Genomic DNA, 21,805 nt, shown 5'->3' on the forward strand with positions numbered 1-21,805 from the left:
TTAGTGGTTGATTAAAACTTTTGAGAGAGATTTCTGTTCACCTTGTCTCTGAGGATGGTTGGAGGTCACAGCTCACCTGCGGTATCACTACACATTTGCACCATGCAGTGCTCAGGGAAACCCGGATCAGTCCTGCTGAGGTGAGCAAATGTGAGCCTGGCAGCCTGTGTGCACAGTGTAAATGTTGTACCTGTGGGGTCGCGGATGCTTTGTTGACATCAGTAGTATCTATGTGGAGCACACAGTGTGCTCTCCCCTCCCCCCTGCGTGCGCGTGCGTGTGCGAGTCTGGCAGCGTAACATCTGTGCGTACGCGGTCGTGATTGTTGTGAAGATGGCGGAGGGGGAGACAGAGAAGGAATATGACACACGGAAAGCTATCGAGGAGCTCCGAGAGCGGTTCCAGGGTCTGACCACAGCTTTGAAAGAGAGCTCGCAGCCTCCATTGGAAGCCACCCTGCATTTCTGCCAGGAGTTTTGCCAGGTTAGCCCGTTATCCCGCTGCTCATCCCGGGTAGCCTGCAGCCCCTCTGGCTTCCTGGCCGAGGATGCGCGTCTACGTTTGCTACAACAATGTAGCTAAAGAGCTAGCTGCCTCGCTAGCTGCCTGGCATTTCAAGATGGGGAAAAAACTCCGCGGTGCTTTTCAGCCATTCTCGCTGTGATGTTTGTCTGTGGCATGCACTTATTTGCAAAATGTGACCATCCATGCGGCGAGAAGTCACGCCAGTGTACGCCCACTGTGCATGTATTACTCGTATTTTCCAGGCCAGATAGCTAATAGCAGATGAATGTTGCTAGCTGGTATGCAGGGTCCCCCTGTCCTGTGCAGTGGTCATGCTGTGCAAAAAAATGGATAGCTACGTTAGCGAGATTTTCCTAGGCGATTGCATTGATATGCACTGAAATATACAACTGTAAAAGCTATAGAAAATATAATTTAAACGGTATAACGCTGCATCTCCATGCTTGTTTAGGTTTTAGCTTGGTGTAAAATGGGGTTACTTTTGTGAAGCTGTTTTATTGTACGGAAAGAGCAATGATTTTTCCAAGGTGCTAGCCCGGGCCTTTTTGCACTAATTAATCCAGCTATCCACATCGCCGCAGATGTTAATTATAGTATTATAGCCAGTAACAGCATAAAATGTAAACGTGGTGTGAGTGTTAACGCAAACAATCCGCCTGCAGCTGGCCGAGATAGTGATTTTTAAGGGGAAAGTGTGGCAGTGGTCACTGACTCCATTACACATCCTGCTCATTAATTGGCGCTGATCACGTAAATATAATACGAAGTCTCCATTTACCTGCGATGCAGCACAGATTATTGTCATCGCGCTAAATCAGCGTGAGATTGTGCTTTAGTTTGTTTCCCACACTAATCGGCGGTGAGGAATTCATTCAACTTTAGAGTTATTTGAGAAAAAGGGGACGAGTCTCGGGCTGTGTGCTGTGCTTGAATGTATTTTAGTTGTGTTATAGATTTCTTTCAGAGGAGTGCAACTGCGAGGATAATGTAGTTATTCACGATGAAGTGGATGAATAGCGTGCGTTGAAGAAATGCTGTAATGTGTTATTGATGAAGACTTGGCGTTGGCTCAGTTGAATGATAGAAAAAAAGATGGAGGCTAAAAATTCTTTTTTTCCTCTCTCTCACATAACTTTGGTGCTTTGTTGTTTCAGGCATGTACAGCTGTAGTAAATTGTGCCACAAGTGTGTAATAACATGGCAATTATTGCTCCACATTATTATTATATTTGTCCCTGATTGTTGATAATAGTAAGGTATTTTTCATATTATTCTAAAACTTGATTTTGGCTTGTTAGTACAAGACACAACCACAAATTTTAACTTACACAAAAAAATTACCATCACACACTGCAGTGATTATGAACTTGCATTTAAAAAAAAATAAAAAAAAAAAGAATTTTACCCTTAATTTGTTTAAGGGTAATGCTAAGCAGAATCTGTCTACATGTAATTACACCTATAAAACTGGATTGACACACTAAGCTATAGAAATTATAAATAAATGTTTGACAGGAGTTAACGAAGAAGCTGAGTATGGCTATTATGAATTATCCATTATTGATTAATTTCCCAGATAGTATTTCAGATTAATTATTTTAGTCTATGGAATGAAAAAAACAACAGCTGCCCAGCACAGTCAGGGGGCAGCATCAGATTGGTTGTTTCATGAATGCAGTCACACAAGAACCTGAAGACATTAACATAAAATAAAGGAAGAAAATTGAACCTCTCAATATGGGAAGCTTAAAACGAGGATAATGTTCTGCATTTTGTTGGCTGGCGACTTGAATGGTTATTTGTTAATGTAAAAATATTTAATATTCATGCACATGTTTTTCACCAACCTTTTTTTATTTGCTCAGCAGTCCTTATATGCACACTTTATTCTAAAATATGCAGAGTGAATATTTGCTCTAACTTAACCCTTTCTGCTTTAAAGCATCCAGTAGTCTGTGCCTTGTTCTAATTGCAGCATTTGCATGTTTTTTCTCAGGTTCTGGTAGAACATGCAGGTCGCTGGAAAACTGATGAGAATCCACTGCCCTTGCTGGAGGTTTACACTTTGGCAATCCTCAGCTTTGCTAAAGCCACCTCCTGTCTCTCCTCCGAATGTGAAAACGTGCCACTCCTACTTGAAAAGTTAGCACTGTGAGTAGAAACTGTGCTGAGGATGTCAGTGGAAATTAAAGTTCTGAAATCCTGTATTATTTCTCTTACTTTCATTTTCTGAACTGTAATGTCAATTGCAAATTCACAACATAACCATAATAGCAATATATTTTGGTAAAAGTATCCCCATTAGTGTTTAGGTTAAAGCAGTAATGAAGAGGTTACACTGGGTTTTAAATCTGGAGTTCTACTGGTATTGTTGTATTTAAACAGATTTCTTATTACTCATTGTTAACAGTGACGCCTATCTTTTTGAATATTTAAAAAAAAAAGCACAGCATTTGACAATGAGAATAAACAAAACATACCCATACCCAAATCCCAAAGGAAATTTAGACATGAAAAGTTTGTAAATACTCTGTAAACAGTCTACAGGAGCCACTCAGCTATTTGCACAATGTGCTGTTACGAAGGCCTCGAGGCTGTGATGCAGAATAGAAATGCAGGGGACCTCTTGGGGAGCGACATATTTGGGATGAGCTACGGAGTACACTTTGCACATGAAGGCGCTGCATATACACAAAATGAGTGAAATTGGAGACATGATTAAAAAAAGTCAAGGATGTAACACATTAATTATCAATTGTCTATACAGATTTTGATCATTCTGATCATCATTATTGTTGTTCTTCATTATCACCATATGAAAAACAACAGGGATTATTTGATAACAGCTAAAGTCACTCCTAACAGATGTTTCACTGCTAATTTACATCCCCATTTTTCCTGTTCACTCTCTGTTTAAACATCCAACATGACACTGATTTTACAGCAACACAGTCCGTGGATGGTTATTCTTGTATGGTTATCCCTATTTTGTGGAGTGTGTGCACATCCTTGACCTAAATCTGGCTTTAACAAATGACTGTGTGGAATTCACAGGAGCTGTGCGGAGCTGCTGCTCTTACTGCCCCAGCATGTCCCTGGTGCCTTATGGGAGGAGTTTCAGTCCTCCATGAAGGTCAGTATCCTCAGGGCTATGCGTAAAAAAAAAATTTCTGAGGCTTATCTTTGCGGTGATAAGCAATGTAATGTTGTTTAGTAATTAGAATGCATTTAGTTTAGCTCAGCATTGAAGTAGTAAAACAAAGAGGTTGAAATGTTGTCTGGGTCTGGGGGTTCTTTCTGCATGTCATGTTCACAAGTAGTGTACAGCGGCATCATTATAACGGGGGTTTCATATTCTTGATTGTTTCACATTTTTGCACATGAATTACTGAAGTTTAAGTAATTTAGTTATTACATATTTATTTGTCTTTTATTGCAGTTGGCACACAGCCTTTTGCAAGAAAGTGGGAGCACACAGCTCTGCCTGCTCTCAGTTCTGGCACAGCAGGACGGCGTCTGGTCCAACACCACATTAAGCAGTATCCTGTCCAATCAAATTCCTCAAACTGAGCAAGGTTAGTCCTCACTTTTTTTTTTTTAAATTCGTTTGGAGACACACCAATTTATACAGCTGTAATTTCATGAAATAACTATTGTTAAGTGCTCATAGTAATTGTCAGTCTGAATTTGGCCTTGTGTGCAGTTTTTCACTTCTTCTCTGTCTGTTCTTCAGTCCATGAATATCTTGAGATGGAAGGTCCCGCGCTTCTTAACATGCGAATAAAGCACCTTATCAAAGTGGACAGTGTTGATAAAGCTGCTGTCCTTGCAAAGATGTGCTCAGAGTATCCGGGATATGAAGGAAAAGGGAACTTCAAACAGACCTACTTGCTTTGCATCTGCATGACAAAAAATCAGGAGCAGCTAATGGAAGAGGTAAGAAACAAGACAGTTTGTTGTTGACACATTATTCATTGATTTTTAACAGCTAAGCAAACAACGCGCTCTTCCAACAAATGATCAACAGCCTAATATTAAAGCAAATGTACAAGCAATCTATTTTTGTGTTACTGCTTTTATTGTAACATTATATTGTCATTACAGTGTTTTTTATGTTGAAAGCCTTATTAAAATAAGCAAATAGGACTCAAAATGGTTTATTTTTCAAAATTGAACCGACATGAAATCCGTCATTTAGCACATTCCTGACATAGCACAATGAAATGTCCCACAGTACTGCTCAGTGTGACAGATATGAAGCCATTTAAATCTCCTGCTATTTGTTTTCTTACTTTCTCTCTGATAGATTGCATCAATAGACTGTAAAGATGCTCTTGAAATGATCTGCAACTTGGAGTCAGAGGGAGATGAGAAAGGAGCTCTCTGCTTGTGCACTGCCTTTCTCAAGCGACAACTTCTCCAAGGAGACGTTTATTGTGCCTGGTGAGTGTTGCAGTTTGTTTCAGACAAATACAAAAGCACTTGCAAAATTACTCTTACCAATACAGCTGTCTTGGGACAATTTCATGTTTATTACGCAACTGACTTTTAGCCGGTCTGGAGCAATTAAACATGCACACACGGGGTCATAAGTGCAAATGTCCCCTCATCGTTGAGCAGGATTGCAAATGCTGACTGTGTATTTTGATTGAAGTGCCTTGTCTTTATCCATCTGAGTGCAGACAGGCCAAATGTGAAGGAATAAATAGGAGTATAATTAAGTTACTCTGTTAGATTTATGTCTTCTTTATCTCAGACACTGTCTAACATAAACTACGCAGACATGTTAGGGTTTTTTTTAGTAATCTATGCAGTCCTCTTTTATTTCAAAATCTTGAACAGTTTGATTTGTGCGCTTTTCCAGGGAACTCACGCTGTTCTGGAGTAAACTACTCATGCGTTTAGAGTCGTCTGCTGATTCATTTCTTGGCCGCAGTAAAGAGATGGCTCTTCTCTGCAGAAGTGTCTGTCACATTCTGTTTCTCATCAAAGTAATCCAAAATGAGGTAAGAAAAATTGTCTACTCATTTGTAGCTAATACCACAACTTTGACATTACCACTCACTCAAGCAGTGACTCATTGGATGCTTCATCTGTTAACATGGCCTTTAATTAAAATCCTCACCATTTATGCTATGTTTCTTTTTTACTTTCCGAGGTTGGAGAGGTGGGGCTGCCAGTGTGCGTAGAAATGTGCATCCAAGCTCTGAAAATGACCTCCAGTGACCATAAAGACAGCAAGTCTACCATCTGCAAGACTATTTCCTGCCTCTTGCCAACTGATCTAGAGGTTAAGCGTGCATGCCAGCTGACAGAGTTCCTCCTCCAGCCTACTGTTGACTCGTATTATGCTGTGGAGTCACTGTACAACGAACCTGACCAAAAGCCTGAGGAGGACGGGAGTCTACCAGTGCCCAATTCTTTACGCTGCGAGTTACTGCTGGCCTTGAAGACACAGTGGCCTTTTGATCCAGAGTTCTGGGACTGGAAAACACTGAAACGCAACTGCTTGGCACTGATGGGCGAGGAGGCAGCTATTGTGTCATCTATTGACACACTCAATGACACAGACGAACAGGAGGTGGAAAGTGCTCTTGGCAAACTCCCTGAATACAGGGACCTGGAGGATTTTCTGTTAACCACTACAAACGAACTCAATGAAATCACAGATGAAAGAGAGAAAAACAGAGAGGCTAAAAAACTTCGGGAGCAGGGTTTTGTGTCTGCTCGGTTCAGAAATTGGCGAGCCTACATGCAGTATTGTGTTTTGTGTGACAAGGAGTTCTTGGGTCACAGAATTGTTCGCCACGCTCAGAAGCATTTCAAAGACGGAGTGTACCTTTGTCCAATTTGTGCTGACAGTTTTGAAAGTAGGGAGGTTTTAGAACCACACGTAGCATCACATGTAAAGCAATCTTGCAAAGAGAGACTAGCTGCAATGAAAGCTGCAAGGAAGGTAACCAAATCACCTCAGTCCCCTAAAAGTCCAACAAAAATGTCAAAAGTTGCTGCCAAGACAAACTTGAGCCCTGTTAAAATTGAATCTCAAATTGGTGACCAGTTGGCATCCCATGTTAAAATAGAGCAAACAACATCTGACACGCAGATAAGTCAAGACTGTTTCTGTCCTGTTAAAAACTGTTCTAAGGCTTTCAAGTTTTTCCGTAACCTCATGGCTCATGTCCGGTCTCACAAGGACGACGAAGAGGCCATGAGGTTTTTAGAGATACAAAAACAGAAAGTGGTGTGCCAGTATTGCAGAAGGCAGTTTGTTAATGTCAGACATCTTAATGATCATTTGCAGATGCACTGTGGCAGCAAACCATATATCTGCATACAACTTGATTGCAAGGCCAATTTCAATTCTAATTCTGAGCTTCTCATGCACAGAAAAACACACCCAGAATTCAAGGCCCAGTGCATGTTCCCAAACTGTGGCAAAGTTTATAGTGAGGCCTACCTGTTGTACGATCACGAGGCTCAGCATTACCTTACCTACACCTGTCAAACAGACAACTGTGGTAAAATATTCTACTCACAGTCTCAGTTCTTGTCTCATCAACAGAATCACAGTACAAATGATGCAGTGCACAGTTTTCCTGTTACAAATCAAAACCCTCTGTCTGCTGCAGAAGTACACCCACCACCCCAGAGCACCCCAAGCAAAGAGGACACATCTTCCGAGGTTGTTTGCCCTGAAAGAATTAATACAGACTTTTCCATGACGGAAGCATCAAAAGCAAATGCATCACCGTGTACATCGCCAGAGGCTGCTAAAGAGCCTGCTCCTCTGAAAGTAAAACACTCGATTGAAAGCATGCTGAATTCAGTGGCAAATCCTGAACTAAAAGAACCTGAGAAATGTTACACTCCACTGACCAACACTACCCCTGTACCAGCTGATGCAAATCCACCACCGGAAGCTCCACATGTGCACCCAAATGTGGCTGGGCAAAGCAATATGCCTCCAGTTTATCCTGTCCCCAGTGCAACAAATCCTGTGGCAAGTCAGCAGGAAGAAGGGCATAATAATGTACAAGGCAATGAATTTCAGAAAACGATACCACAAATAATTTCTCCAAGTCAAATCAAGACAGAAATTCCTTGTTCTCTGCAAGGATATCCTTCCAGCACACCCGCTGTCGCTGCTGGCAGTGAAGAGAACCTGCATTGCTGCCCATTTAGTGAGTGTACAAGGGCATACAGTACAAACAAAAGTCTGTCTAGACATGTGAAGAAGCAACACCCTGAAATATTTGAAGATTGGAAATTAGCCAAGAAATATAACAAAGTGGCCAAAATTACAGCAAAAAAGGCACCGAGTGCACCGGTTAAGTCTCCAAACCTGGGGAACAGGCCCCCAAATCAGCCAGGGATACTATGCAACAAACCTGGGATGCAGCAAATGGATTACCCGATGGGATGTTCAACTTCACCTGCCCAATGTTACCCTGCATCAATGGAGCCTGTGCCGATCACTCCAATGGTAAACCCTACTTTGTACCCATGCTGGGGAAGCCAAAACAATTCAAGTGGAATGATGCAGTCAGACATGTCTCAGTCATGGTCTTCACCACCTATGAATAACTGCTATCCAGATGCCTTTAACATGAATGAGTACCCCTCCCGCAGCTATCCTCCCTGGCAGGCAGAACCGTATCCAACCACATCGTCTCTCCCATCTGATAGAGATCATTCAATGGCAGCTATACACAGTCCCTCTGTGTCACATGCTCCTTCAGATTCGAGTTTGATGTCTCAGTATGTGTCCAGTTCTCTAATGCTTGACAATGGGGGGCAAATGCATAATGGAGGACATCAGTATGGACTTATGCATTCTGAGGGTACTGGAGAAAATGTAGATGTGAGAAAAAGCAGTTCAAGTCTGACAGGACAACTGGATAATGGAAACAGTATCTCAACAATTGACAGCCTTCCTGAAGGAAGTTACCACACTCCGTATGATCAGAGTGAGAACTCTTGTCTTACTCAGTGCTCATCAGTTGATATTCCCATGAAATGTCTGAGCCCAGAAGCTCAAGTTCCATTAAAACCTACTAATGTAGTCATTAAAACAGAGAATATGTCAACTCCTGGTTATGAACAGATGGACAACTCTGTGGATGGCATGCTCAGTCCACACAGTGCCATTCATACTGATTTCACATACGATGAGGAGTGTTCTAATGCTGACTGTGACACTAACCCATTAGATGACAAGGCCAGTGACACCGATGCACAGAAAGGAAAACGCAGCAGACTGAGCAAGCGTACCAAATGGCCGGCTATCATCAAGGATGGCAAAGTCATCTGCAGGAGATGTTTCAGAGAGTTCACAAGCACCAAATCTCTTGGTGGTCACCTATCTAAACGTTCACAGTGCAGACCTTTAGATGAAATTGACTTGACAGCAGATCTGCCAACATCATTTCTTGATTTCCTCAATGACCCTCATGTCCCTGACACTAATGGAGCAATATACAACATGCCAAATGGTGATTTCTCACAGGAATCTTGTAGCTTGACCACTTTGACCTCACCTATGGTGTTGAAACAGGAGCCCCAGAATACAAATATAATGGACTATTCAAACTCCTTCTCAGTTTCCCCTGAAAACCAGCAAGAGAAGGCAGTAGATTTGGCTAATCCAGCCCTGACTGTACCTTATCAGGAGGATCACCTAATGGAAATTTCACATGCCTTTCAAAGGTTGGATTTGATTGAGGCTGCCCAAGAGAAGATGCGGAACGCTATGTCTTTAGAGCAAAATGTCAGTCATTGTAATCCAATCCCCATTGTGGAAAAAAGTAAAATACTGAGTAAAAGTGATGACAAGCCCACTGAAAAGATATCTAAACCTTTTAAGTGTGACCAGGATGATTGTGAGTACTCATTCATGACAAAGGAGGCACTGTTCAAACACTTGAGTAAGATGCATGATTATTCTCCTGAGATGATAGAAGAACTAAAAAGAACCCCATCCAAACTGTCTCCATATCCCTGTCAGATTTGTCCAAAAACATTCACAAGAACAACAGGACTGAGAATTCACTACGAAAAAGTGCATCGTTTGTCGAAGGTAGAAATGCAGAAGCTAAGGATCAGTGCTCGAAATAGACGTGCATTCAGGTTAAATAAAGATGAGACAGCGATTAAACGTCCAACCTCTGATGCCAATACCAGTCGCACAGTGCAGCCTGCACCTGTATTACCTCCTATAAAACAAGAACCACTTGACATTGCAATTGCACCTCAACCAGACAATGAAAACAATCCAGCTGTTACTCAAATCATTTCAGGAGATGCAGACCAACAGGGCTTGACACCTGAAGTATTAACTGTTACACGACTACCATCACCTCAAAACTACTTGACTGAAAGGCCGTTTGGGGAAATGGCTCCTCCTGTTCCTGAAAAAGATTCAGAGCAACAAAAAGTGACTGTTACTAACAGGAGTCCAGACATGAAACTGAAATCGAGTTTGAAAGAGAAACTCAGCCCTGTTGGCAAAGCAAAGGGGCCGCAAGGAAGATCAGATGTGTCTTTGAGTAAAGCAAAAGAGACAAAGTCCTCGATTGCATCTCCTTCATCCTCCCCAGAAAAACCCAGCAGCTCCAAAAACACACCAACGAAGGATGAGAGGAAAGACAAACTTCAGAAAAGATTAAGTCTGAAAATGTGTGATTCAGACAATGCCTACAGTCCATATAGACCATATCGCTGTGTTCACGAAGGATGCACTGCAGCATTCACCATCCAGCACAATTTGATTCTTCATTACAGGGCCATGCATCAGGCATCCCTGCCTGCTAGCAAAACTGAAACGGACACTGAAAAGCCAGCTGTTAATAATGCAAAGGAGAGCAATCAGAGCATAGGAAAAGATAATGAAGTCAGATGTCAAGTGAAAAACTGTTCAAGAGTGTTCATGGGAATCACCAGGTTAGTGCAACATTACCTCTTACTTCATAAGTTCACCCGTGACAAAGCCACATCCATGATGGCCAGCATGACCATAGGGACGTTTAACTGTGACCGGCCAGAGTGCGCTCTCCCCTTTAACTCTGTGGAAAATTACATCGAGCACATAAAGAATTACCACAAGGAAATCGCCATCTCTGAGAGCGGCTCAGTTGATCCAACTTTCCGGTGTGAGTATGAGGGATGTGACCGTGTGTACACTACAAAATCAAACCTCCTTCGCCACCTGATCAAAAAGCATGATTATGTCTATGATCCCAAAACAAGCGACGGAAGAAGGACTAAGTCCATAGGGCTCTTCCCAGGGGTTACCAATGGGAAAGAGAATGTAGAAAACAAATTCAAAATGAAGAAGAAAAACACTAAAAAGAAAGATGGGAAGTCCATTGAACACTGGACTAGTTTTGGAAAGCCGACACTAAAATCACACGAAGAGGCGTCAGCCATGTGCACCAAGAAATCTGCCCTGCAGTACCCATGCATGATCATAGGCTGTGATGCAGTGGAGCGGGCAGAAAGAAGCATATTTAAGCATTACACCACTCATGGCCTCACGGAAAGATACATTGAAGACCAGAGAAGTCAGTTCATTTTCTGCAAAAAATACTCACGCGCCAGATGCAAAGAAGCAAGCAAAACAGAGGGCGCTTCAAGTTCATCCTCTGAGGAGACTGAGCCAGAGGAAGCCGAAAAGCCCAGTGACCAGAAACCAGATGAGTCGGTGGAAAGAGTAGGCCAAGAGGACAGCAAACAGTCCAACGAGGATAGTGCAGAATCTCAAGCTTCCACTGGGACAGAGGTGGGAGCTAAAAGAGGCCGTCCCAGAAAACCTGCACAACCCACACCAGCCTGTCCGGAGAGGATGCAGACACTGAGGAACCGTGCGACTGTTAACAGTTCAAGAGAGAACTCAAATCCTGGTACCCCCACAGCCCAAGAACAACGTGATGACGGGGTTATGCCAGGGTCTTTCAAGCCTTTAGGACTTGAGGACTCTTTCCTTAAGTTTTTGGAAACCTCAGAGTCAACCCAATCTTCCAAACGCAAATTAAATGATAAATCTAGTGCTGAACTGCCGCCTAAAAGACAGCAAACATACAAAAGGAAATCTGTAATGAAAAGTAAAATAACTGATGAATTAAGAGGCTATGAGAATCTTGTAGACTTCAGAAATCCCCTAAATCTCAAATCTGTGAGTAATGTTAAGATTGTCATGGACAAAACATTTTCAGACGGTGCTGATCTTTTGCTGAAGCAGCTACAACACATGAGGCCCATAGTCAAAATAAAAAAGTGGCTTTACAGCGGATCATAGCCCGGTATTTTGTTTTCAACTCAATCTTACTCAGGATTTGAGAAGTTATGCTGCAGAATGGTTTGTTTGATAATTCATCAGATTTCCAACTGTTAACAGTCATGGTCACAGTTAACGAAGAAATGGCCTATTTTGTACTTAATGAAAAAATGTCTCGGATGATTTTAAGTATGTATGTTAGTTATAATAACCAGGTAATCTATAGGGCATAGATTTTAGAAACATGTTTGTATTTATGCTTAGTACTGAAGATGTTTTTTTTTCTTTTGCTAAATGGAGACTTTTAAAGAAAACTATGTTTTTATATATCCCTATGGGATTTCAAGTTCTGTTTGTATTTATTTTATCCTTTTTCAACACTAGTAGACCTATCTGTAATATTTACATGTCTTCCACAAAGTGTTCAATAAAATGTTACTGGTTCTTTTGTAAAGTTCTGACTGCACATTTTCTGTTTTATAAATTGTATAGTAAATTCTATTGTAGTTTATATAGTTTGATTTAGTAGATTTGCTCTGCAGCCTGCCAAAACTAATGCACAGTCCCTCAGTGACATGATGCAGTTTGCTACATTTTGAATGATAGTATACAATCCTGATGGAAAGTAGACATAATGTGGGATATATATATATATATATATATATATATATATATATATATATAAGGTTTTATCTTTTCATTAATATTGAATATTATGACAAATCATTACAGAAAGATCACTTAAATTCATTTTAAGCTTGGGCAGTGTTTCATTCTAGAGAATGTACACATTTGCAAGACCTTATATGAAAAATACAGATGGATGACAAACATCAAGTGTCTTTCTGGTACATGGTGTCAATGTGCTTTGGCATTAATTTTCCACGTTTCTGAAGCTGTATTGGAGTGAAGAACACAGCTCTTCTTAAAAATCATCTTTCATTTAGCATTATGCTGATGGTAGAGAGCACTGTCCAACACGTAAGTCCAAAATCTTTCATAGATATTGAGTTGTATTGAGATTTGATACCATAACACGTGATTTGCATCATTTTCAGTCTCATCAAACCATTCTGTGACCCCTGGTTCCCTATGGATGGGGGCATTATCATCCTGGAAGAGCCCACTCCCATCAGGATAAAAATGTTCCATTAACTTTGCATTGATTTGCAGTGACCTTTTCTTCACTTCACAAGGGACAAGAGGACTGAAACCATATTAGCAAAAAGCCCACTCCAGAATAACACAGCAACCAGATCCTCTCATTTTAGGGATCAGGGGTTCAGGGTGAGTTTTTTTTTTTATTATTTAATTTGTCACCCAACTGTATTGCTGCTGTAGGTTTCATACAAAAGCTTTTTGACAGTCTGTTAGCACACAGGAATAAGAAACATCTGTAATCTATACAAATACATTTGTATTTTAAGTTGCTAACAACACAAAAAAACCTGTAGAATAAATAATAGACAGCCAACAATATGTATTATGCACATAATTCTCACTGTACAATGATGATTAACAACGGTAAACATTAAATATATACCCAAATAAGGGTATGTATACTGCTTAAACTGATAACATCTTGATTATCTCCATTGTTGGCAGCTTTAAACCAACGTGGACCTGCAGGACAGTGAGGAGACGCCGGAGCTGCTCTGAGGGTTTGTTCAAGAGCAGCGATGTTTTTAAAAAAAATATCTTTCCTTGCGGTGTAAAGTGACAAAGCCGCTAGTAGTTAAGCTAAACTAACGCTAGACTGTATACTCTTGTTTTTATGAAGCTATAGAAGTCAGTAGAAATCTCAGTGAATGCATTAAAACTTGACAAAAATGTTAACACACTCACCCTCGCAGCTGTTTGTTCGTGAACGCAGCCCTTTCCGTAAACGTCTCAGTGGCGGGAAGTAGATACCATGTAAGACTAAACCCAGCCGTCATTTTAAACACATTTGTGCATATTTATACAACTGTTAGCGGATGAAACTGACCTAAACATTAAAATTATAAGCTGCTGTTTAAAGCTGCTAATGCCAAGATGTCTACTTCATCTGTGTCGAAGGTAAAGTGAATCAATTAAGTCGCGGTTATGTTTTTAAAAGCTCATGAGATAGTCACAACATGGCCACATCATTATTTAATATTCATAACCTACATGACACTGTATGAAACTTACGGACATTGTTGTTACAGGGCTGCTTTGTTTTCAAGCCCAGTGCAAAGAAGAAGAAGATGAGTCTCAGTTTGGGTGAGATACGTTCACGTTTATGGGAAAGTTTTCTGTTAGGTGGTTCAGGTGTCCTAATCGGTGTTTACGTGATTCCTCCACAGAGAGTTATTTCATAGATGGCTGTGAGGGAGCTGAGAGCAGTGAAACACGGTTTAAACTCTGTCAGAATCTGTGGGACAAAATCAAATCTGACACAGAGGTAAGAACAGATATAACAACAGAACGTGTAATGTAAAGTTTGTCTTAAACAATAGAGCCTGCAACGATGATGTCACAACCTGATGTATTTTCATACATTAACACCTTTAAGTGGTCATCGTGTTTGGATTAGGCAGTGCTACAAATGTTAGGGATACCAAAAACAGTGACAAAATCAGTGCATTATTAGTATATACACTTTCTATGAAAAATATTCACCCCTCTTGGATGTTTCACCCTTTTGGTGCTTTTTATACATGGAATCATAGCCAGTAAAATTGGCTTTTTTGAGAAGAAATTGCAATTAATTAAGAAATACACAAGATAAAGTGATTGTATAAATATTCACCCCTTTTAAAGTGACTGAAGTAATTTAGCAGAGGTTCAGCTTGTTAATGCAAGCAGTGTCACAATTAGTGAAATACAGATCACCTGAGTGCAGCTGACATGTATCAAGTGATTGCAGCATAAAAACACCTGTACCTGGAAGGTTCAGTCTGGTTCATCAGTACAAGAGAACACTCCAGGCTACTCAGAAAAAGGGTCATTGAAAAATATAAGTCTGGAGATGGCTACAAAAAGATTTCCAACTCACTGTGCATCCCACAGAGTTCAGTTAAATCAGTCATTAAGAATTGTAAGGAGTGTGGCATTTGTTTAAATGTGCCTAGAGCTGGAAAGCCTCTCAAACTGAATGACTGGGCACGAAGAAGACTGGTGAGGTAGGTCACTTACGACCACTCTGAAGTAGTTAAAAGCTTCAGTGGCTCAGAGGGGGAGAGACTGTACTTACAGTAACAACTGTTGATCGGGTTTTTCACTTGTCAAAGCTGTAGGGAAGACTGGCAAAGAAAAAGCCACAGTTTAAAAAAGCTCATTTGAAATCTCACTGGGAATTTGCCCAGATGCATGTGGGAGACTCCAATGTCAGTTGCAAGAAGGTTCTTTGGTCTGATGAGACAAATATTGAGCTTTTTGGTGATCAGACTGGATACACAAACGCTGCTCATCACAGCAAACACAGCATCTCCACCGTGGAGCATGGTGGTGGCAGCATTATGATGTGGGGATGCCTCTCAGCATCAGGCCCTGGAAGGCTTGTAAAGGCGGAGGGGAACATGAATGCTGGAAAATATCGCCAAATCCTGGAGGACAATCTGACTTAGTCTGCAAGAGAATTATGACTTGGGATAAGATATATTTTTTTTCAGCAAGACGATTACCCCAGACATGCAGCCAAAGCTATACAGACATGGTTGAAAGGCATTAAGGTGAATGTTCTTAACTTTGTGTCATGATTTATAGTGTTTTATCGTATCTATTCTGTAAAGTCTTCTCCTTCAAAATACTTGACATAAATGTAGTGAAATAAAGATGCCTAATGGAAACATAAAGTAGCATGAAATAGAAATGCTGAAGTCAGGTACAAGTACCTCAGAGTTGTACTCAAGTACATTATATGAGTAGATGTACTTGGTTTCTTTCCATTATTGCTTTTTAGTCAGCATACCAAGGTTCAATGATTAAAATGTTAAAAACTTAGCAAGCAGTTCAAATAATATATTTTTGTGCTTCTTTTCAGGTTTTACAGGATGAACTCAACAGAAAAATCTTGGACAGCCTGCTGGACTTCACCAGGAAGTGCTCCTCCGCTCGACAACACGGCGACTGGGCATCACAAATGAGGGCCAGTGAAATTCCCACAGCAGCACTTGTGCTTGGTATGCTGCTGATAAGATCGTAATATCTGACTTAAGAGTTCATACTTGCACTATTGCAGCTCCTCACTGATTTGTAATGTTATGGAAGCATTTAAACTCTCTGTATTTCCATCTGTTTTCTGCTATGCCTGGTCTGACCTGCCTTTGATATCCTCTGTAGGTGTGAATGTCCCGGATCATGACATGACTTTCCAGAGCCTCTCTGAGCTGCTCCATCAGTCCGTCACTCCTCATGTGGGCTCTGTGGAAGCTAAAGAATGTGGAGGTGGGTAGTTAGTTATAAGATAGCTAGTCCATTTTAGAGTAACAACATGGGTCAGGAATTATTTTGTGCTTCCAAGTCTATCGTGTTTGGTTTATAATTTCAGCGCTGAAGCATTTGATGAAGAGGGTCCTGGAGAGACTGATGGATACAGTTGTGGATGATGATGAAGAGGAGGAGGAGGAGACTGAGCAGACCAGCGCTCAGCTCCACCAGAGTGTGCACTGCTCTCTGAGTGCACTCTGTGATTGGTACATTACAAAAACAAAGGTAGGAGGACAAAGCACAGCTAGAGTACACAGGTTTACATTTGCATTTAGTGCATGAAGATGTTTGATTAGAAAGGCTTCAAAGCAAACTCTCTTCTGGTATATTAGAAGTCCAGCAGCGGCACACCTGGAAAAAAGCGCAGTTCTCCAGCCAAAGACGAGCAGCAGCAGCCTCCTGTTGTAATTATTTTCAAGGATTTTGAGGCTTTTAACCCAAGAGTTCTTCAGGACTTCATTCTCATCTGCAGGTAACTAAGAGAGTCCCAAGAGTGGAGTAATTTACTGGTGTCAGTGTTATTTTATTATGTTATTAATCTGCACACTTTTACAGAAGGCAGGGATCATAGTTTAGTAATAGTCCTAAACTAGTGTTACAGCAGATGTCTCTCTAAGGAAAGTCTGATCCATCACCTTGTCTAAACAGACACATTACTGACAAAGTGATTTGGCTTTGTAAGTTGACATCTCTAAGAACTCAACTATGCTCTACAGTCGGTACATCGAGCGTCTTCCGCTGATGTTTATCTTTGGGATCGCCACTTCACCGAGCACCATCCAACGCATGCTGCCGCACTCTGTGTCGTCCCTGCTGTGCATCGAGCTCTTCCAGTCCTTGTCCTGCACGCAGCACCTGGCCACAGTCATCGACCAGGTAGTTTCACCCCGACATACAGCACAGCATACAAGACATTCATCTGGAGTTGCATGACGTTGTGGCTTCCAAAACGGAAAGCCTTTTTGTTATCTCTGAGTAAAAGATCACATCTGTTTTAATCTTACTCATATATGAAACTGTTTTTGCTTATCTCTCACAGCTACATAATTTATTAAACTCTGTTGTATCTGACATTCATACACTTCCAGCATTATATTAATGTGTTATTACACAAGTTTTGAATGTAACAAAGAAAACTGTTGTACTACACATCTCAAATGAAGTTTGTCTTGCAGCTTCTTCATGTTTTACTTTTTTTAGTTGCTCCTGTTCTGCATTGTCAGTGTTTTATTAGAGGGTTTCTAGGGTCTGTCAACTTGACTTGAGGATATCAATGATCCTTTAAGGTGGTGTTTGGCAGTTTGAAAGATTGTAAGTAGGCAATAGACAGTCATTTTATCACCTGTAACAAATTGTGTACATCAGAATCATAGCCCAGCAACAGGTATCTTTGTTGGATAATGTCAAGGAGGTATGGGTTCAGAACAAATAATTTTAAAAGACTGTTTTGTTGTTTGTTTAACTGTAACTGCAATTTATTTAACATTCATTACTATGCTGTTGATTCAGTTTTAAAGGTTGTAAATGTTTTTGTTTTTTTTGTCTCATTTGTTTCCAGCTGATCCTGACACCTCGGTTCCCTTTCAAGCTCAATGCTAAAGTGATGCAGGTGTTGCTTAGCATCTTCCTCTACCACGATTTCTCAGTGAGAAACTTCATCAAGGGCCTACAGGTATGAAACAAGCCTTTCGTCTTGTCCTCAGTCTGTCTAAAGATGTTCTTCAGACAAAAAAAAAACTTGTGAGGCAAAATTTCTGCTCTGTTGTTGTGCAGCTGGCTCTGCTGGAGCACTTCCACTCTCAGCCTCTTAGTGTACTTTGCTGTAAGAAGAAAGAGGCTCTGCTTAACGTGATGCAGCTCAGTCACCGTGACTTGGAGAGGATCAGGCAGCTGCCCTCATTCAAGAGGTACAAACACGCTTTCTACAATCATCTCACAAAACAAGAAACACACCACTCGTTAGCCTGCAGCAAGCATTGGCAGGTCTTTGTGTGTTTATCAGTTTATCTCGTGGTTTACCTCGACCTTTTCAAATGTAAAACCAAACCTTTAAATCTGGTTGAATGCGTCTTTATCGCAGGTATGTAGAGAAGCAGGAATCGCAGGAACAGGTCAATCTAATTACAGATGATGATCATTTAAAGGTACATTCTTCATTTTATCTTACAGATACGTGAACAGAATAGCATTTGAGGCTTTTGAACAAAATGTGTGCCTGTGTTTTGTCTATTTTTAGGAGACATGTCGGAAAATGATAAAAGGACTTCGCAAATACCACAAGAATTATTATCCCATCCTGAGGTGTCTCCACACTCTGACCTCAGCGTTACCTCGATATCCTCTTGGAAAACAGGCAAGCATTGGCTGTTTTCTTGCTAAACAATCTGATATTTTAGCTGTTTTGCAAATTGCCTGAGTACTGGTATCACATCTGCTTTGATGTAACTCTGAATTATTTTGTGTTGCAGATCAGGGAGCTCCATTTAACATGTCTGGAGAAGAATGTATGGGAGAATGAGGATTATCAGTCGGCCATGAAGCTTCTCAAGTAAGCCTGAATAGTTAATTTATCAGTCAACAAGTGGATGACATTCACCATCATAAAAAAATTACCAGCATTTTGAGCCAAGCCTGCTTTTTTAACAATACGTGTTGTCATAGGCACACCTCATTTGTAGTAATATGCAGTAATTATTCCTAATATGTAATGTGTCAGTTACATATTTTACCACCAGATGGCCACCAGTTCAGGGATATGTGTAGTGTTATTGCACCTCCTGGTGGTCAAATAGTCATCTAACTGCTCTAAAATTCTTTTTGTCTGACGCATTTTGTTCTGCAAGAAGCCCCTGAATAACCCAGACATTACTCCAACAAAAACCCAAACAGAAGTCGTCCACTTGAGGTGCTGCGGTCCCATTCAGTTGTAAACCTTTTGTGTTTTCCCTGCAGAATGCTGGCAAAAGATGAGCTGATTGCTTCGCTATGCAGATGTGTGGAGATCCTGAAACCTGTCAAATCAAAGAAGATGAAGAGCACCGCTGTCCAGCTGGAGGAGCTGCTCGCAAAATTCAAGCAGCTGGACAGTAAGTTGTAAAAAGTTTACAATAGATTTCCTTCATTTGTTTTCCACCCTGGGACAGTCTTAAAAAAAAAAAAAACTGGAGTAAGATACTTAAATGTACACCCATCATTTTATGCGACTTTTTGTCTTTTGTCTTGTTCCCAGCAGCAGTTGTCACTGAAATGGCCCCAAGTGTGGAAGACAGTATCACCTCTCCAATAAAAAATCTCCAAAAGAAAACAGACCTATTCCAGCTGCAAAAGGTAACTCACCAGTACAACTACACATATCATCTTCACCTATCGTCTCTGCATGTATCTCCAGCAATGTAAAACTGGTGTTTTGTTGCTACGTGTGCTCCGTTACTATCCTGATTGCAGACACTGCTGGAGATGAACGAGACTCGGAGATCCAAGAAACTGAGTCCCTTTGAGATTCTGAGGAATGAAGCCCTTGAGTTTATCGACAGTTTGGTGAAGTAAGACGAGCGACACTCTGACTCGATGTAGCATGCAACACATAAATAGAAACTGAACGCTGCATTTCTTCATTTTATGCTGTTTTCCCACCCAGGAGCCATCTGTCTCCCCCAGAGTCGCAGACACTGCATGAAGTCTGCTACTACAGTTCGTCTGCCACTGTGAGACGCCACCTCAACGCAACGCCTCGTACATCCATTCAGGCAGCTCTCAGCAGCCCCTATTATTATCTTCAGGTACATTCTGCTTAGAATCTTGTCTCGTGTATAACTCCCTTATCAGAAATGTATGAATTGAAAAGTATGAAAGTCTCTAAATGTATCTAAGCAGTTTTTTTTTTTTTAATAGAATGAGAACCTGAAGACTGAAGATGGGACGGTTTCTAACACAGCTCCTGATATCTGCATCGCATACAAGCTCCACCTGGAGTGTGGCAGGCTGATCAACCTCTATGACTGGCTAGAAGTGAGTTTATATGCTCAGTAATTTGATAATAAGCTCATTTCATTTAATTTACATGTACATTTCTATAAGGAAAAACAAATTTTATTGCACAATAATAACTGCGACTTTCAACTTTCCCTTACAAACTTTCCCAGTTAAATAAGAGTATTTATTGACCATGAGGCTCCAAGTGTGACATTATTGATCTGAAGAACAAATATCTGACATCTTGACCCCAGATAACGTAGACAGACAGGAATGAAAACATGAGTTTGTTGTTTTCAGGCGTACGCTACTGTGGTTTCAGCAGCTGACGGTAATGATCCAGATTCCGACGGTTACGGTAAAGTGGATGAAGTCAAACAGTATCCTTTCATAATTTGATGCACAGATATTTTTCTCTCAGGTCTTTGTGTCTTCATTACACATTTTAGGTTTGTCTTTTTAAGTGACCAGAGATCTGAATCACCTCACTTTTGTCTTGGGTGCATCTCAAAGGTAGTTCAGTATTTAGGCTGTGATCATAACTTTTGAAAGTGAACAAGTACGGTAGAAAAGTTGTGACAAAAGTAGTCGGGTTGCTAGTTTCCAGTAAACCATAAAGCAAATAGCTTTTACTTTTGGATAGAACTTCGCACGCATTCAAACAAGTTATTCCTTAGCTTGTCCTTTAGCGCTCGTTTCATCCGCTCTGTGTCAGAGCTGGAATTTCTGGGCTTCATCAAGTCTACCAAACAGAAGACTGACCACGTAGCCCGTCTCACATGGGGAGGTTGCTGAATGCAACGATTAAAAGGAGAGAAAAACCTGTATATAGCTGTGGATATGAACTCATTTTCCTCCAGTCAACTTTGTCATGACTTTGTTATTCTCTCTTAATAAAAAACACTGTTAGTACCTGATCATCCTGGTCCCATACATTTTATCCATATTGTACCTTAGGAGTGAAATAAGCAGTATCATGGCTGAGCATTTCTTTATGTATACTGCAGTGTATCGACAGCCTCAGAAAGGAGGATTCAGACTTATGGGGTTTCAAACATATACCTAAGGAACCAATCCTATTAACTTGCACAGTTTGGCTTTTATGTGTCATTTTTCTAAATTGAAGATTTAAACTTGTAAGTGGGAAGCACAGAGCAGTTCTAGTGTTCTGAAAGAAGCGGACGTTTGGCCATTTTAAAACAGGAAGGAATTACATTCAACAAGATGAATTATACATACCGTATATACTTTGATACAGAGAGATCACACTTCATGGATTTAACCAATGACTTGAGTGAAGCTTTAAAGTAGTACAGTTATGTCAGGTGCTTGATGCTTCAAAATAAAGCATGTGTGTTGGTAGCAGCTCTAGTTATCTGTAGAAACCCCATAATGCTATGCAACTAAGCCAATAAACTGTTAAGCACAGATGGTATGTAACTGACAGAAGTCTATGATCACAGGTGTGGGATCACTGACATCGGGTTGTTGATAGTTATTCACAAAGAACTGTCATCTGGGATCTTTCCTGAAAAGATCTTCTACAGTAATTGATGTATTTGGCTTCACTTAAGTCAAATA

General features: G+C 40.7%; 2 protein-coding genes across 3 annotated transcripts; both read left to right on the forward strand.

Moving 5' to 3' along the window:
* The first annotated feature begins 287 nt into the window (after positions 1 to 287).
* znf292a (zinc finger protein 292a) lies at positions 288 to 12,254 on the forward strand. The gene is made up of 8 exons (XM_022197194.2): positions 288 to 483; positions 2,522 to 2,676; positions 3,580 to 3,658; positions 3,965 to 4,100; positions 4,259 to 4,461; positions 4,832 to 4,968; positions 5,390 to 5,531; positions 5,684 to 12,254. Exons 1-8 carry the CDS (start codon positions 334 to 336, stop codon positions 11,819 to 11,821), a joined length of 7,140 nt encoding a protein of 2,379 aa, XP_022052886.1. The 5' UTR covers positions 288 to 333; the 3' UTR covers positions 11,822 to 12,254.
* A 1,437-nt stretch (positions 12,255 to 13,691) lies between these two features.
* On the forward strand, positions 13,692 to 21,141 carry orc3 (origin recognition complex, subunit 3). 2 transcript variants are annotated; one of them, XM_022196465.2, is made up of 20 exons: positions 13,692 to 13,858; positions 13,990 to 14,044; positions 14,128 to 14,225; positions 15,807 to 15,945; positions 16,106 to 16,210; positions 16,314 to 16,477; positions 16,585 to 16,724; positions 16,969 to 17,128; positions 17,811 to 17,924; positions 18,026 to 18,159; positions 18,333 to 18,396; positions 18,489 to 18,605; positions 18,721 to 18,800; positions 19,205 to 19,338; positions 19,482 to 19,579; positions 19,697 to 19,794; positions 19,890 to 20,031; positions 20,144 to 20,260; positions 20,525 to 20,604; positions 20,914 to 21,141. In XM_022196465.2, the coding sequence occupies exons 1-20, from the start codon at positions 13,835 to 13,837 to the stop codon at positions 21,017 to 21,019; spliced, it is 2,169 nt and encodes a 722-aa protein (XP_022052157.1). In that variant the 5' UTR covers positions 13,692 to 13,834; the 3' UTR covers positions 21,020 to 21,141. The 2 variants fall into 2 exon arrangements, with proteins under 2 accessions (XP_022052157.1, XP_022052165.1); XM_022196473.2 differs by having other exon boundaries at positions 19,485 to 19,579.
* Positions 21,142 to 21,805: the final 664 nt, after the last annotated feature.

This window comes from Acanthochromis polyacanthus, chromosome 1 (genome assembly GCF_021347895.1).
Source record: "Acanthochromis polyacanthus isolate Apoly-LR-REF ecotype Palm Island chromosome 1, KAUST_Apoly_ChrSc, whole genome shotgun sequence".
Classification (NCBI taxonomy): domain Eukaryota; kingdom Metazoa; phylum Chordata; class Actinopteri; family Pomacentridae; genus Acanthochromis; species Acanthochromis polyacanthus.